Raw genomic sequence first — 18,194 nt, forward strand, 5'->3', positions numbered from 1 at the left:
GCCCAGGACCCAGCCTACTCCGGTATAACTCTGTATAATACTGTAGGAAGCAGTCGTTAATACTCTTTTGGGTGTACAACACCTCATCTCCCTGGCCTCTCAGTTCCGTTATCATTTTCCCTGATTGGCCAGCCAGGCTAACAACGCCCCAGCCTTATCACGCTCCACGTGCACCTTATCTGTGTATGCCTTAAAATCGAAGCAGCGTAATCTCTCTATTTGTACCGCAAGCTCTTCTCGAGCTTCAAGCAACCCTGCCTGTTTGTCCGGACGCTCTGGGCGCTCCTTCTCCAAATCACACACCCTCTGTTCTGCTTTAAGTATGTCTTGCCGCAACCCTTTGCGCACTCCTACTACCTCTCCTATGCAGCGCCCCCTAACTACTGACTTAAAAGCATCCCATTCAACCACCAACGAATATGCCGTGTTGGCGTTGGCCCTAAAATATTCGTCAATGACCTCTCCAATACTAGCATGGAACACTGGGTCTTCTAATGTGTCAGGTCGAAGCCGCCAAGTGGGGATGGCAGGGCGGTCTCGAAGCCAGTGAAGAATTGTCAAGAGTGGGTTATGATCAGACAGTGTCCTGGCTAAGTATTCACTATGTACCATCCCCCATGGACATCTGGGGAGTTAAGGATTGAGTCCAACCGAACATGCAGGTCATGCAATGATGAGAAATAAGAGTAGTCCCTGTCAGACGGGTGGAGGGCTCTCCAAGTATCAGTCAACCCCCATTGTTGTTGCCAATCCTGTCGCACCGCAGCCAGCCTATGGATCGGGGAGTCCGCAAGAGGAGGATGGAGCGGTCTAGGGAGACATCAGTGATGCAATTGAAGTCGCCACCCAGGAGCACCGCACCAGTCAACAAGGGAGCCAGTTTCCCAGAGAGGCGTGCAAAAAAGGAAGACTGATCTGTATTGGGGCATATATGCTCCCCAACACAATGTACCTGCCATGTAATCGCCCCGCCACCACAACTTATCGACCTTCAGGGTCAATCACCTGCCCAGTACTCTGAAACGGTACCCCCTCCCTAACCCAGATCAGCACACCTCGCGCATAGGCCGAGTATGTGGTACAGAACCCCTTCCCCCGCCACCTCCGTTATAAAGCCAGACCCTCCTGCTTGTTCAAGTGCGTTTCCTGCAACAGTGCTATCTGCACCCCTCAACATCTAAGGTAAGCATGAATTTTGTGACGGTGAGTCATAGTGTGCATCCCCCTGATGTTCGAGGAGAGACATTTAATACCTACAGCGGTAGCCATGACGCTGCGAAGAGAGTGCTACTCCCCCTATCTTCCATGGCGACATGCTTTCCCACCCTGCACCCCAACTCCCACTCCCCAGGATAGGTTCCCTGAAACTAGCCCCCATCCAAACTGACAGAACCAGCAACCTTGCCACAATGGGTAGTGAGACGTGCACCGACCCTATGGGACCCAAAGCCCCCCCCCGGCACTCCACCTGCCCAGTGTTAAAGAACCAGTAACAGCCCCCTGGGGGCCCCATTAAGAGTGAGCCATCGGTACCTACTCCCAGCCCCCTACAGGGCAAGCCCCCCCCCCCAACAGTGAGTCCCAGACTGCATTCCAAGGTTGCCTCTCCCCTCCATCAAGGACCAGATCAGCCAAACAAGTCCACGGTCTGCGGAGTGACCTTTGGTAACTCAGGCTCAGAATCAACATTCGTGCTACCAGTTGGAGAGGACCCAGGACCCTCCCGCACCCGGCTAGAGGAAGCAGAGGCCGAACTAGTTCCACTCTGGCTGATCGCTACAACCGCCTGCACAGCTCTGTCTCATTCCAGCCAGGGGTCTGGCAGCGCGAGAAGCCCTCGACGGGCTCACAGCTTCAGGTGATCGTCGCTCCGCATTGCTCGCTGGCGAGCTCCGCCCGACCTCGCCTGACGTGTCTCCAGCCATTGCCAAGCGTCCTGCGGAGTGGTGAAGAAGAGTGAGTTGGAACCAACCACCACCCGCAGCCGCGCCGGGAAGAGCATTGCATAAGGAATGCGGAGTTGACGCAATTTCTTCTTGAGAGCAACGAAGGAGGCGTGCTGTCTCTGAACCTCCCTGGTGTAGTCCGGAAAAAGCATCACCCTAGAGTTGTCAATTTGTAAATGTTACTTCTCTCAAGCCCGCTGCAGGAGATGGTCCCTGTCCCGGTAACTCAGCAATCTTGCCACCATAGGCCTCGGGGGTGCTCCCGGTTTAGGAGGCCTAGCCGGGACCCTGTGGCCTCTCTCAAGGCCAAAAAATTGAGATAACCCCTCCGGGGCCACCTCCGACCGGAGCCAGCCCTCCAAGTACTGGACAGCATCATCTCCCTCCGCGCGCTCAGGGTTCCCCACTATGCGTAGATTGTTTCTGCGAGAGCGCCCTTCGCTGTCCTCCGCTCTCAGCTCCAAGATCCGAACCCTGCTCTCCATCTGCTTCAACGAGTGTTGCAAAGTGGTCACCTTGTCTGGCACCTCCTCCAACGTCTTCTCAGTCGCTTTCACCCGCTCCTTCAACTTCTTATGATCATCCTTAAGCAAAGCGAGATCCACTCCAATAGTATCGATCTTTGTTTCTAGGGCCTCCCGGATGCAGTAATGGCCTGCATTATATCCACCAAAGTAGGGCTGCCAGGAGCATCCACATCGGAGATTCGCATCGCGACTCCCTCGTTGTCAGACTGGTGCCCCCCAGCCTCTACTCGTAGGGCAGAAAACCCTCTTCTCCGCAACACACGGCCCATCCCAGACGTCTGCCCAGGGCCACACCAGCCACCTCCAGCCGCGGGATGTAGTCGACCTCAACTGCGTTTAATGGATGTAGCCGACTCGTTCAGCAAACCAGGCGAGGTAAGGTAAGTCCTAGGGAGAAGTGGTGTACAAAGCAGCTGCCCTTGGCCTGGGGGTGTGAACAGGCCCGGAGAATCCAGGCGCTGGCCTCCGCTCATCCCCAGTCGCAGCCCGGAGGCTGGGAGAAGTTATCACCGCTCACATATGGTAGTGGGGAGGACCACCAGTGACTCGCAAAGGTCCTCCAGACCCCCGCACCACCACAAGTCCCCTGCTATGCAGCAGCACGTCCCAGGCCCCCAGCAGTTCACTCGAATGGCCCCAAGACTCAGCCGCTTCACAGACTCCTCCCCGCGAAAACTCCTCCGGCTCACCAGCCATCACCACAGACCAGGTGACTCTGCAGGGACAGCCAAGTCAGAGCCCCCAGCAGCCCGCCCAAAGTCCGCCGTCACCATCATATCAGGCAACTCTCGCACAAGGGACCAGCATTCTGCACTAGGCAGTCCACCTCCACCAGGGGTCAGTCTATTGAGGCAAACTGGGAGAGTAGGAGGGCGCTGTCCCAAGGGAGCCCAGCACCCAGGAATCCGCAGCCAAGCTCTCCTGTCTCACGGCGACATGCATGCAGCGAGGGGGAGATATTCCTGGCCGGCCACACACCAACACCAGTGTTGCTTCACCGCTGCAGAGGCCACCCGGCAGACACACAGCGCCCCGCAGGAGGTCCACAAGTGTGCCGATCACCTGCAGTAGTCAGCCGGTGAAGGTCAGCACCAGCGCGGGCCCTCTCCACCGAGTCCCAGGGCCAAGCACCCGCCTACCTTGCTTTCATGTAGGCCGCTCCTCCAAACTACCCCCGAGCCACCATCTTAAAGTCAGGCTACAGCGCCAGATCGCGGCGTTCTTCTCTCCGCATACTCCGCTCCGATTCGAAAGCTGCCACCAGATGCCACACCGGGGTCCGATCCAAGACTCTCCGACTCTCAGCAGGGGCAATTCCCAGCCCGCCAGTCGCTGCAGCGGTCAGCACTCTCCCCTCTAGGTCGCGGCCGCCATTTTAGGTCGCCGCGGCCAGTGCAGAAGCGGGAGCAAGAATCGCGCTTTAGTCTGCTTCTCAGGCACCCACATCATCGGGGAGAGCCCCCACCAAGGCACCCGATATTCCTATGCAGGCTGGAAGACTAGGGGCCCCCGTAACTCCACAGGATCAATGGTAACGGAGGGAGGCCACGGAGGAGCTCCGAGGTTCGCTTCCGTCTACATCGGCGTCAGGCCGTGCCCCCAGTGCAGTTAGCCTCATGTAGACTATTTTGTTTCGGGCCAATGGAGTGAGAGCCTCACTTAGCTAAGGTTGTGCATTGCCTGCTTTATAGGAGTTATTCAAAGGATCTAGGTGGGCGCTTGAGCGGAGAGTTTTAATGTCCAGATCAAAGGAGGTTTCACGCACTTGCTGGTTTATAGATCTCTTCCAAGCACTCAGAGGGATATCCAGCCATGGTATGCTGTCTTCCTTGATCTACAGTGTTTTAAGAGCTTTTCCTGGGCTAATGTGCCAGGCTGTTCCTGATCCCTCAAAGATTATTCTCAGGTGGTGTTTCAGGGAGTGGACCGGGGCCCTCAGTGTCCTTAAATATGATTTTATGATCTCCCCCTGGCATGTAAGGTCTGGCCTTGCTAAGCCTAGCTCCAATCTTAACCTTGCGTTCCTGGCTGACCTTGGAATGTGGAGCACAGCTTTATATGCCTTTACTTGGGCTGAGTTAAGGGCGGCATCCAGTAGCCCGGGGAAGGCCAGGTGGCCGTAGCTAATGGCTGGTAATAGTTTAGCTTTCAGGACCGTTAGTATTGGCCCAGCTGTCGGGCTGATCAGATGATGGCTTAATTGTTTTAATAGGTGTGTGACCTTGCTGGCCTTGGAGCTCAGTTGTTTCAGGTGGGCCTTCTCCTTGGCCCGCTTCGTCAGCCAAATTCCTAGATAATTGTATGCATCCACCGTGTTGATTTGTAGATTGCCCATTAGCCATTGTGTGTTCTTCTTCCGATGGTATGTCCCAAAAATGACCACCTTAGTCTTTCCTTGATTAATTATCAAGTTGTTGGTGTTGTTAAAACGATTTAATGCATTTAGGGCTCTTTGTAGGCCCACCCTGGTGTGATCCAGTATGGCTGTGTCGTCGGCGTATTGTAACACCGGCAACTTCACACTTCCAAGTCTAGGAACTACTAGACTAGCTCCTTTTAGGGCCTCCCCCAGGTCTACTGTATATAGATTAAACAGAATGGAGGCCAGCACACATACTTGCTTCAACCCATTCTCCGTGTGTATTTTAGGGGACACTGTGCGTCGCTGATTTTAACCCGCACCCAGGTATCTTCGTAGAGTGATCTGATAGCCTTCAACAGGTTAGGTGGAATGCCCTTAGTCGATTGTGGACCACTTTGTCGAAGGCCGTGCTATAGTCGACGAAACAGCAGAAAAGTGGTGGATGATTCTTCAGGGTTGCCTGAGATGATAAATAAGTCAGTGCCAGTACGTTATCCAAAGTTGATGATTGTGACCTAAAGCCGGTCTGGTAGAAGGGTATTGTGCTTTTCTCTTCGGCCCACTTCTCCAAATCCTTCAATAGTAGACGAGCGTATGCCTTAGCTTCCAGGTCAAGCAGGGATATAAGCCTGTAATTCGATGGCTTGAGTCGATCCCCTTTTTTGAAAATCGGTACCAATATTGAGCCCTTCAAAGAATCGGGGTTTGTAGCTGTCAAGAAGGTGTGGTTGTAGAGCGGACTTAGAATTGCTGCCCAGAAATCGGATGCCCATTTGAACACCGGAGCTGGGAAACCCGTTGGGCCCTGGCGCCCCGTCGTTCTTCATATTTTGAATAGTCTTACTGACCATTTGCGGGTTTGTCCATACAGCTCACGTGCAAAGAGCTGCCACCTGGGATCTAACTTCCGTTGGTGAGTTGCCTGTGCTAAGAGTCGTGTCGCCTGGCTTTGCACTGGCTAGCCCAGCTCGTACTTCTCCGCGGCTGGTCCCCCCTGTACTGGCTATATTAGTGGGTGTACTTACATATAGCTGCTTCACATAAATCATCCAATCTTTTTTGGCTACGCTATTTTCTCTCAGGGCCCATCGACTGCTCAGCTGGTTTATGTGTCTCCATAGTCCTGCAAGATTCTTTTGCTTAAGCAGAGAGAAAACTCTGAGCCATTCCCTTTCTATGTTAGCTTTTTTGTGTTCCCATATTTTTTTCCTTAGGGCTGCCCTCAATGAAGCCACGGATGGGCCCTCTGATTATTCCTAGTAGTATGTCTGGAAACCAGTGACTGGTGCCGTTTCTGCGACAGTATGTGTATTCCCAAAACTAATATATTTAAACCCATGCATTAAAGTATGTGTGTGGGTGTGCATTTACAGATCTTCCATTGTGAAGTAGTGCTATAGTACTTAGGGCAGCTTCTTTCCTGACAAAATTCAACCTTCTTCAGCCTCATTTTGTTTGTTGATCACCAGTTTACTATTTTTGTTCGGTAGCTTGGAAACATGAATGGGCCAGAGATTACATATTCATCTCTGGTCAAGCGTTCTCCCACTGTTCACCTAGACTGTAGAATGTAAGCCCAGTTTTAATCTGTCTTGGAAAAACCATTTTCTTCTTCCGTAAGGAGCTAAAGACTCGTCTTTAGGCAACTCCTTCTTGAAAAACTAACTCCACTGCTGGTCTCTAAGGAGCAGTGCCAGGCTTCATTTTTTACGTGATTTTCTCTGCCCTGGTATATTCCTCTAACACGCCATAGCCCCTACCAACCTTCTCTCTTTGCTATCCCTTGCCCCTGTGCCAGTAGTATACACTTATCTCGTGGATAGCTCTCTGCTGTGGTACTTTGTATGGATGAATTCAAAGGGCCGACTAGATGTATTGGTGCCCTGTGAGTACCAAAGGGTGAGGCTCAAGGCAAAAAAGAAAACCTACACAAGACAAGACCCATGGTCCAAAGCATGAAGGTTTTTTTTTTTTTAATTAAGAAACATTACAGAAAGCAAAAAGATTATTAGTCAGGCAGTGTTATATTTTATAATAAGCAAGAGGATAACATAAGTTTAACCTTCAGAAATATTCTATGTATAGAGCCAAATGACAATCTGACCTAGGGACTGCCCAGAAAGAAGGCAAAGAAAAGCTCTGTAAATCTCAAAGTACAAAGTCGGCAAGAGGACCGACATGAGGTCTGCCTCGGGAGAAATAGGGAAAAGCTCGACACACATGCCAAAAGAGTAGCTTTTTTATAGTTTCATAGCAGTAGAGAATCATGCCCTTGATATAACATGGGTTGGTATCATGGGCTGAACTAATAAAGATACATGATATACACCAATCAGCATTACGGAAATTATGTTACATAAAACAGGCAGCCCTAAAGAATTCCCAAATTATGAATAATAAGTTGTCTCCTTTACGATACATAAAAGGGAAGTGACATTAACAATAAACCACTAACATGAATAAAACGATACGGTTATGGATGCAGGCAGCAATAGCCTTGAATTTGACACACAGGAGAACATCTCCACCAAGCTTCCTCCAAAGCACATTAGTTGATACAACACGAGTAAACATCACCACTAAATGATCATATTTCGTCTATTTAACGAAAATTGAAAAACACAGTATTAGAGAGAAATCATACATGCAGTGCAACTTTTAAAAGCCTGTTTTCTAGCTGTCGGTACAACCAGACCACAGACCTAGTAAAGTTGGTTTTGTGGCATAGTTATGCTAACCTAAACACGCAAAATGTAACATTAATAAATCTGCTTTAACAATAGCTTCGAGTTATATGTACATTTATATAACGTATACCTTACAAATAACCAAGCTAATAACTAAGGCTCGATGGCTCTATTTAAATCTGTGATGCCAATATCGCTTTTGACCTATTATTGCCATTTAGGATTTCAAATTGAGTTCAGACAATGATGCCCTTTAAATCCCAGTCCTGCAAGCATTTGTTCCATCTTGATCTCAGAAACTTTCAGAAACGCACAGGGCCTAATTCACAAAGGGCCTGCGCACCTGTAGCGGAGGCCCCGCAATAGTGGGTGAGTCTCCTCACTTGGGGCCATATGTAGGTAACATACTATTTACCAATTCATAAATACCGAATTTTACCGATTCGGTATTTATGAATCGGTAAATAGTATGTAGGTAAATAATCGGTAATTATTACCGATTCGGTAAATATCGGTATTTATGAATCGTATTTACCGAATCGGTAATAATGCATCCCTTCCCATTCATTCCTATGGGCCTGCAGGCCCATAGGAATGAATGGGAAGCCAGTTACTATTACCGATTCGGTAAATACCGAATCGGTAATAGGGGAGGCATTATCATGGGTGGCAGGGTGTCACATTGACACCCTGTTGCACCCCTGATTCGTGCATGTGTGCACATGTGGCGCACATACATGCCCTAAGGGCATGTATGTCTGCCACATGGCACTTTACAAATAGCACAAAAATGCTTTTTGAAAGGTATTCGTCATTTACCATCAACTTGTAGTTGGTGGTAAATAACGAATCCAGACACCAATGATGCACTCACTTGAGTGCCCCTACATAGCATTTCTGGATTCGGTAATTTACCGAATCGGTATTTTACCGATTTCTTAAAATTCCGATTCGGTAAATACCGATTCCAGAAATCAGCCACCTACATCTCAAGTGCCTCAATACCGGTCGGTAACGGGATATTTACTGATTTTCGGCCGTTACCGACCGGTATTGAGGTACCTACATATGGCCCTTGGTGTGGAATCTCCACAATGAGAATTCTCATTACGGAGATTGCTCAATGAGTGCGGACACTCCCCGACGACTGCGGGGCCTCCGCCACGAGCGCGGATTCCCCTTGTGAATCAGACCTCCTGGGTTTAACTCCAAAGTTGTTTTCGCAGAGAAATAAGGCAAGGCTTGGCAGGATTTTGCTTCATGGTCACTGGCAATGCATCTATAAATCATACTACTAGTTCTTCTGCTCCATAAACATGAAATTATTCTATAAATTTTCCCTAGTTATGGCATGAAGATGGTTCTGTGGAGCAAACTTTTAACATTATCAGTGCTGGTTTAACTGTGGGCACCTACATGAGCTGGATATTTAAGGCTAACTAGTTTCAGTCCATGCCTATTACATTTTAGTTGCCATTTTGGCCGTTAACGATACATTGCATACACTCTCTTTGGTAGCTGAAAAAGCGCAGAATTGCTTCAAATCACAATGGATCAGATTCATCAAAATGGCTTCATCCGTGCATACATTAGACCTACTACTACAATTTGTGTAGTTGTAATAGTTTTTTGCCGTTCACAAAACTCACAAATTTACTCCAGGCCAACCCTATGGATTTAGATTGCCAGCCCAAGTGTAGATGGTTAGGTTAAATGTACATTTGCAGGATTATTTATTTCTCTCTTTTCATTCACTTCTAGACTGTTGTGCAAACTCTCTTTATGCAGATACCTGAAAACATGCATGTTTGTGGTACTTTCCCAAATGTATTGCACTACCTGCAGTTTCCATAGGCAGGTGTAAGTTTAGAAGTGAAATAACTGTGGGAAAAGGTACTATAAATTTTAATAAACACCCAACATCGCAGGTTTTTGGGATTTCACCACACTAGCAACGCCAACTTGCATGAAACTCCCATGAGACTTCTATGACTTTGGAAAATCTGGCCACTTTGCAAATAAAAAAATCTGCTAATCAGGATCATTGGTTTGAAGACAGATCTTAAAACATTATGCACATGTACGTGTAACATACATGCAAAAAAGGCTATACCATGCTTGGTGAACAGCTGAATACCAGACAGTTCAATAACACATTAATATTGTTGGATTTATTTACAGGTTTTGCTTGTGTTACTTAAGACAAGATAATGTCACCTGTTGTTTACATTTACTTATGAATTTATAGCAGATTCTTGAGAATGCTGGGCTGGGACCCTTACTGCCCCAGAGCAGCTATCTCCTCCAGGTTGTTCCCCTAACACTAAGTAGAAGTATTCATGCCACTGTCAGGCTGTATATCCTAGATGTCATATATACTTTGGCGTTGTATCAACATATGACTTTGAAGCACACGATTTGTTTCTCTAGTCATATGACATTGTAGAAAGTTTACTTTTCCTTAAGCAGTGGTAAAGTAGCTCAAATGGCTGATCTACTGCTAGAAAGATGTATGTGTAAGTTGAGAGACTCACGCATTTCAATTCTTCCTGACCTATTTAGCCTCTCGTTGTTTTGGTGAAATGCCTGCCCTTCATTGAGACAACAATAAGATGTCAAGAAACAATGCAATTTTGGTGTGGTTTATATAGATATTCAACTTTGTAAAATGTGAGTGACATTAATAGAAACAGTACCACCCTTGTTATTGTACTGTAGAACACACTGTTATCCCTTCAGTGGTGTTCATTAAATAATGTTTATTAAATTATCTAACCATGCTGCATATAAACTCCACATTTTCTTGTTGATGTAGGTGTAGCCACACTTGAAATATGCCTGCAAGAGATAACATCTTTTCATCCTATTTTAGTAGATGCTGAACAGTTATGTTTCTGTTATTTGTTAATGGTCAACCTTTGATTTCTTGAAGAAATTTTTATTTTTGGAAAAACAAGATGAACATCTTTCCTGCTCGCTAAATTTGCTTTTATTCCTGTTCTGAAGCCACAGTGATGTTTTGATTGTGTTCATTCTTTGTATATGTCATGGTAGTGCCATACAAGCTATGTAATCTGAGGAAACAATAAAACAATAAGGGTGAGATGCACATAGGTTTGTGTTGAGATTACCTAATAGTGAAGTTTTGCAATTCGCAATTAAGTAATCAGAAAAAGGTATTGTTCTACATTTTGTTTTACGCTATTTGCGATTCCCAGTGGGTCGCAAATTGACCTACCTCATTAATATTCATGAGTTAGGTCACAATTTGCGACCCATTGGGAATCGCTAAAATCACAGGAATGGTGGCCCGCTGGGGTCAGCAGACCACCAGGTCTGTGATCGCTTATAAATAAAGCAATGTTTCTTTTTTTAAATGCAGTCCGTTTTCCTTAAGGGAAAATGAAATATGTTTAAAAAACAAAAATTAAAAGCCTTCTTTACATTTTTTAAGAGTAGGCAGTAGTCCATGCCTCCTCTTAAAACGTTTTTACAACCATTGACAAAGGGGAAGGTGTCCCGTGAGGCTCCCTTCCCATTTGCAAATGGGTTACCACCTACTGGAAGTAGGCGGTAAAATGTGAATATTTTATGCCCGCATTTCCGTTACAAACATTCACACGTACCACTGCGAGTCGCTATTAGGAAGGGAAGCCCTCAACACGCCCTTTCCTAATACTGAATTGCTAACCCGTTTTGCGATTCGCTGATAGCTTGTGCCATTTGCGAGTTCAAAAAAGCTACGTAAATCTGGCCCTAAATTTAGTGATTTGGTGTATATGGGGCTCTGTCAGACAGGCATTAATAAATAAAAAAATTGCCCTGTCTGTTGACTTTCGGATGGTGAATATAATAGTAATTGTGGAAGAGAGTAAATGGCAAAGTATTGGAACAGTCTAATATTTGGCAATTTTGTACATAATGTAATGGTGCTACTATTGCTCTAATTAAAAAGAATGACAGGAAAAGGCACAGCAGGATTTTGCAGTAAGTGCTTGGCAGTTTTGTGATGAATTTTCCTATGGTCCACTGACTGTCATTTGTTTTCATAATTTCACAGATATGACTACAAGAAACTCAGTCATACGTTACTCGGAGCAAGAGCTGGAGGAAGTCTTTAGTTAGAACGCTATTTAGGAACAGATACAACTTTGTGCTGACCGCTTCTGAAAAAGGCGTCACAGTCGAAACTCAGAACAGAGTACAGTATGGCCAGATGGGAATTAACCATTGGCAGAGAACAAGGACACGTATCTCTCCTCCCCAAGGTGAATTATTCATCATGTAATGTGACATAAATCATGGAAATCGCACTTTTGATCTGAATATAAATTCTAACTGGACCGACGCATACGATTGACTGCAGCCACTACCGCTGCACTACACAGACACTGTGGGGGAGTCATTGTTCCATGCTTAAGGGTCCTACATCTGGAAATTGTTTCCTTCATCCTGAAATACATTTCCTCCTATTCAGCAAGAGACATCTCTCCCATTCTGCTTCTCAGCTGATATTCAAACTTTGACTTCTACATATCATTGTACTTTCATCTAAGTTCATTACCCTTCTAGGTGTATTTTGTAACCTCCTCCTTGAAGTGTTTTTTGAAGTGACTGAGTTGCCCTAACCCTAGACAAAAGAGTAAAATAAAAATAAAGTAAATAACCTTCAGCAAGTAAATCTACAGTCAATGTATATCATGAAGCATCAGTCATTTTCCATAATGAAGAACAAGGATTATTTAAGACTAATGTAAACTTATTACTGTACTTTATGTATTTAATATTATTGAAAAAATACAAACCAACGCCATAGATTGTTGATATGTTTTTGTTTAAAAATAATTTAGTGCTGAAAAACACCCAAAACATTTTGCTTCTTATAAAGTTTGAAAGTGCTAAGAATGTATTCCGGCGGATTTTTCTAATTCATTTGTAGTCACAACTAACAAAACTTAGAAATTGCCATTCCAGGCCTTTGATTCCTCATTGATGCTGTGAATCCTTTGCATGAAAAGACTGAAAATAGAAATTTAGAATGTTATATGTAGCAATGTATTATTTTAAGGATGTTTATCCGTTTTCTCAGGTTCCCAAAGCATTACTATCAACTCCCTTCCCCCCAAACTACTTCTGCAGTTCTGCCTCCGGGGTGGTAAATGAAACCAAGTTGAACCAGTCTTTGCCATCACTCCTTGCATCGCCTTCATTCATAAGGAACCCAAACCTCCTGTACTCAAAACTACAAGGTTTGAACAAATGTAAACTTCAAAGGGTTGCCACACTAGTAATGGAATAGCTTTGGAATGTTTGAGATTTGGAAGAACACCTTCAAGTTCTTGATGATGAGAGTAGGGTGGGGGTGATAAAAAGATCCATTTCAAGTATGTTTTTTTAAAGAAACAGAAGATGACACTTCATATTGGATCTGGTTTAGGGATTCAATGCTGTTAGATCAACGGTAATTTATTTATTTATATAGCTCCTGAATCGATCCCCAAAGGAGCATCTCTGCGCTTTGGACGGGCAACGGAAAATAATAATCAGAGAGAGAAAAGAATAGTCTTGAGCTGCTGTTAGATCAACACTAATAAAGCCTGTTAATACAGAAGAGATTCCCCTGGTGTAATACAAATGAAACACAGGGAGAGCAGCTATTACAGTTCATTGCGTGGGAAAGAAAACGCAAGTTTGGTCATGTATGAAAGGAGAAAACATTCATTTCTACATTTCACATTCTTTCTAAAGGCATTTTGTTGTGAGAGGCTTGGGAAAAAACAAAACAGAAAAGAAGGGACAAATAAATGTGTGGGTTATTGATTCAACTGTCGCTCACAGAAATAACGCTAAGGAGAGGGCAAAAGAGATGCAAATTATCAGGTTGTGAGCACAACACTTGTGTAATAAACAAAGATTGCCTGTGAAGAGTTCTGCAGCTCTCATTGGCTTTGACTGCGTCCCAGCAGTACCAATGTGCCACCCCAACAGCTTCACATGCACCAACTGGCCCACACACAACTCCTTGCCTGTCCCCATCCCTCTTTTAGCACCCATGCTCAGTGCCATTCCCTGCTTGTACTTGTTTACTGTTTGACACACAGTTTCATGTAAAATAAGATCCTGATGCACTGTTCTGCTTGAAATACCCAGCTCACGTTTGAGCCATCAATGAGCCAAATATGACCCAGGTTTGTGAGCCCTAAATTGCTCAAATGGAGAGTATCCCATAACCGAATTCTGGATAACTCTGTAAGAAAGCAACTTCACTTTCAAAGCTGTCCCCAATGTATCCCTCCTACAACAGCATTATGCATTGCATCCTGAATCGCACAGTTAACGCGTTCAGTCTGACCATAAGCTTCAGGGTACCCACTCAACTTATTTTATGCACACCACTATGTCTTTTCAAGTAGGTCTGACATTTTCCACTGATGATTTGGGTTCAATTATCTGAAACTTCCGCAAAAATTCCCTGTAAAACACATCTCTAATGAAGCAAATACTCCAAATTCCAGGAACGAAGTTTATTTCTGCAGCACAGTATCATCACCAACAGTCCAGAATTCTACAGAAGCTTGCTGAATCAGAGCTCGAAGTTCCAGAGTTCATCGTGCAAGCAATCACTGTGCGATATTCAAAACAAAACAATACAAACAGTATAACAAAAGATATATTTCCCAAAATATAACATATCTTCGCCCTGAAATGAAAGCATACAAAACAATGTCTAAAGGGTAACTAAATTATACAAAATCTTTATATCTCCCAAGCGGACAAATGTAACAATAAACTTCTTTAACTCTGGAAGCCACAGAGTCGTAGATATCATTTGTCTTCACTTCCTGAACCTCATGAGAGCGTGCAAGATAAGAATCCCATACATCAAACATTTGAGCAACATTAGAATCAACGGCTTCCACCTCACTATTGCTAGTAGTGCTAATCATTCTGGCAGCCATACATAGCGTCAGGACATTTACTTATCTTCACAAAATAACTTCTTCCATTCTGGTCACTAGAATCACTCCTATTACTTTTAAACTTCTCTATTCTCCTCACATTCCACACTTTTTCCATCCTGGGTAACCACACTGTTATTGTAAACCTTGACTACCCTCATAGCTTTGCCAAATTTAGGTGCACACCTGCCCCACAACCTCAAGTTTCCTTACTTGCTCCCAATCACCAACCTCAAACACAGGTTGTTTTATTTTTTTAATGTATTTATTGATTTTCAAAAACTGTCAAGATGACAACAACATAATAATAAAGAAGCACATCATAGAAATATATCCTGAAGATGCATCGAGGAGTAAAGAGTACCATCGTAAATTAATGTAGGAAAAAATATCGCAAATCAACATGGTCAATGTGAATATTGAAACATAAAAGCATAGAGATGGCAAAAGTTATATTGGGATGGGAAGGGGCTCAAGCGTGGGAGGAGGGGTTGGCACCTAATTCAGTCTGTAGAATTGTGTTCAAGGATACGTAGATAATCTTATAGGGGTTGCCCAAAGTCTCTAGGGCGAGATGTGAGGGGTTGTAAGAGTGGTTGTAGGAGTGCATATTCCTTGCTGATGCTATCACAATATGTCATACTTTTAAGCCAGGCTAAAGGGATAGGAACCCTGTTACTGCCCCAGTGGACAGCAATCTCACGCTTGGCCAATAGAAATGTCATCGAGATCAATCGATGTGTGGACCTTGGTATATCCCTAGTGTGCCCTAAAAGAGATAAAAGAGGATCCGGTGTGATCAGGCCATGGCTGAGACATGGGTGAAAACATATGCCCAATACATGGATATCATCGGGCAGATCCATGTCAGATATGGGAAATCTGCTTTCGGGGACAGGCATTTGAGACAGTGGTCGGACCTTGCAGGATCGAATCTGGCAATATCGGAGTGGGAGAGATAGGCGTGTTGTAGGAATTTAAAATGTAACAGTTTGTGTCTATGGTTAACTGATATGTGGTGGGTCTGTGGGCAACAGTAAGGCCATGTTTTATCTGTGAGGGAAAATCCCAGATCCACCGTCAAGGCCTCCCGTCCGCGTGTAGTAGTATCAGGCTTCATGGCGATGCAGAGGTGGTATATTCTGGAGATCTATATCACACAACAAGAAGCTACCCTGACTCAGAGTCTGATTCTTACCAAAAGTTGAGGCACATTATGCCGATGAGTAGGTGGTGCTGGACATCTCAAAAAAATGTATGGACTGGCCTCACACACAATTAGGTGTCATGCTTCATCATCGGCAGTCCTCGCCCTTTAAAAACCATGTTTGATAAAGGGCGGGCCTACACCTGGAGACAGAGAGACACTTCTATAACTAAGTGGGGGCTCGTGCTGAAAACAGTAGGTGAGTGATGTTAAAAATCGATGCACAATCCTGCGTGAAGGCTTTAATAGTGCAAAGCGTGCTCGATATTAAAAAGAATTGTGGAGATTAGGGGTCTGGTACCCCATCACCATCTGTGTTGCCAACATGTTTCTGCCACTACGGTCAGGAGGGTCCATGGCATTCATCAGGGCGTAAGTGAGAGAAGGGCTCCTATCTTGACTCTAAGAGACAAAGACGAAACCACTCACGTAGGTTGGCTCTAGTGTAACTCTACCATAACATTTTCGGAACACCTGTAAGACAATAACATATCACAGTATAAGTAAAACAATTTTAAATACACTCATAGTGGTTAGGAAGGAATCAGATGAAGAAACAACATGCAAGTGGTACATTTAAGTGCATGTGGTGAGCATACGTGGTGCTCACAAAATAGTTGTGAGACCAGCTCACACTCTTACCCCATTAGAGGTATGGGAATGTCCCATGGGAAGGGAGGAGTAGAGGGACCCCTATAGTCAAACTCTGTATGTCAAATTAAGTTGGAGAAAATTAAAAAGGTGAAAATTAAAAGAATGCATACAATTGCATTCACTCTTATTTGTAGTGATTGCTTGTTCCACCAAGTAGCTCAATCACACATCCATACATCCCCTTACTACATCAAGGTGCGTCCGTCGTGATGCTCCTAGGTACTTCCTCACTGCTTCCCCGCTGGTGTATGGCTTGGGGAGGCAGCTCGGTATATATATATGGTGAGCGGTCCGGTGGTAAATTGTGTCATTAGCCTATAAATGATTTACACCTGGGACGCCGATAGAAACTGTACCATGCGCTTTGATATTGCGTTGTGCTTCCGCTGTCCGCATAAAACTGCCTGATGTAAGCGTCATCCTTGTGTGGCTGTTGACATAGGAATGAAGAGATCGTGCACTCCGATCCGGTTTAGTTGTTTTTGGCGGAACAAGCAACCACACACCACCAGGGAGCGCGGCAAATTAATCCGGCGCTCTACCTGAGTGGTAAGATCAGCAAGTATAGGTCTGTAATTGAGCTGCAATATCAGGTCTCTATCTCTATGGAGTCAGATGTCTAAATATTTGGTGCTATCTGTTGCACATGTTAAAGGATAGTCAGCAGGGGCAGGTTAAGCTGCGTCCGAAAGATCTCAAATTTGCTCCAGTTGATCTGAAGCCCAGGTAGATTGCTGAAATGGATAATATTCTGCATAAATGGAGAAAGGTTGTCTGATGGGTGGCAAATACATAATAAAATGTCATCTGTGTAAAAGGAGAGAAGAAGGGGACCGTAAATAAGTTGAAGGCCACAATGGGAATGGCGTTCCTGCATATAACAGACTAGGGTGTATATTGCAATGATAAAGAGGAGGGGGGATAGGGGGCATCACTGCCTGGTCCCTCTCATGATACGAGCCATTGACCCGTAGACGAGCCACAGGGTTGGACTATAAAAGCAACAGCAGAGAGACAAAAGTGGCGGGGATGCCCAGTTTAACCAGAACTACCTTTAGAAAGGGCCACTCCAGGGAGTCGAATGCCTTTTAGGCAACCAACAAAGCAACTACAGCAGGTGTTGTTGGGGAGATCTTATTAAGAACTGCAAAAATGGTGCATAAGTTGAGGGAAGTGGATCTATGGGGAACAAAGTTGGATTGGACAGGGGATATAATCTTCCATTAAAGGAGACAATCTGGTAGCTAAAATTTTATTATGCAGGTTTAAAATGGAGAGGGGTTGATAGGAGGGGCAGAGATGGGGATCTTTGCCAGGTTTCAACACAAGTGTAAGAACTGGTTCACGTAGCGTAGGTGGTGATATACCAGCAGCTAGAGATTCTGAATATAGTGCTAAAAGGTGGGGAGCAAGTTGTTGTTTGAAGGCTTTATAAAAAGCCATTTTTAAGCCATCAAGGCCACGTGATTTGAACCCATCCAAAACAGAGGTTCTTTGGTTCTTTAACCTTCCACTTGGCATCATATGCTTGTTTGACTTTCTCCTTTTTTTATTTTTACTCTCATGCCAACCACCCCTTTATCCAGATTCCCTACTCCTTCCCCTATTTTTTTTGAACCACCAGAGACACAACTTAGACACAGGATCTCTTCCCTTAAAAAACTTAAACTGGCTGACTTCCATAGTGGTTTGTGTAGTAATATGGTACAACCACAGTTTATCTCTCAAATTATGCTTCCAATCACCACCAAACCCACGTACCCATTTGATTCTTTGCTTTAAAACCCTGTTAAACCTCTCTCATTACTCTGTGGTTCATATAATGCCGTAGTGATATTACAAATGTAACTAT

General features: G+C 44.9%; 1 protein-coding gene across 2 annotated transcripts in view; it reads left to right on the forward strand.

Moving 5' to 3' along the window:
- TMEM156 (transmembrane protein 156) overlaps positions 1-12,564 on the forward strand; it is a 241,420-nt gene extending 228,856 nt beyond the window's left edge. The window contains exon 7 of one of the 2 annotated variants that reach the window (XM_085642254.1): positions 11,583-12,564. In XM_085642254.1, coding sequence (XP_085498380.1) covers positions 11,583-11,647 — 65 coding nt within the window. In that variant the 3' untranslated portion in view covers positions 11,648-12,564. The remainder of the gene's footprint in view (positions 1-11,582) is intronic. The other variant, XM_085642253.1, reaches the window with a different exon arrangement.
- Positions 12,565-18,194: the final 5,630 nt, after the last annotated feature.

This window comes from Triturus cristatus, chromosome 2_2 (assembly GCF_964204655.1).
Source record: "Triturus cristatus chromosome 2_2, aTriCri1.1, whole genome shotgun sequence".
NCBI lineage: Eukaryota > Metazoa > Chordata > Amphibia > Caudata > Salamandridae > Triturus > Triturus cristatus.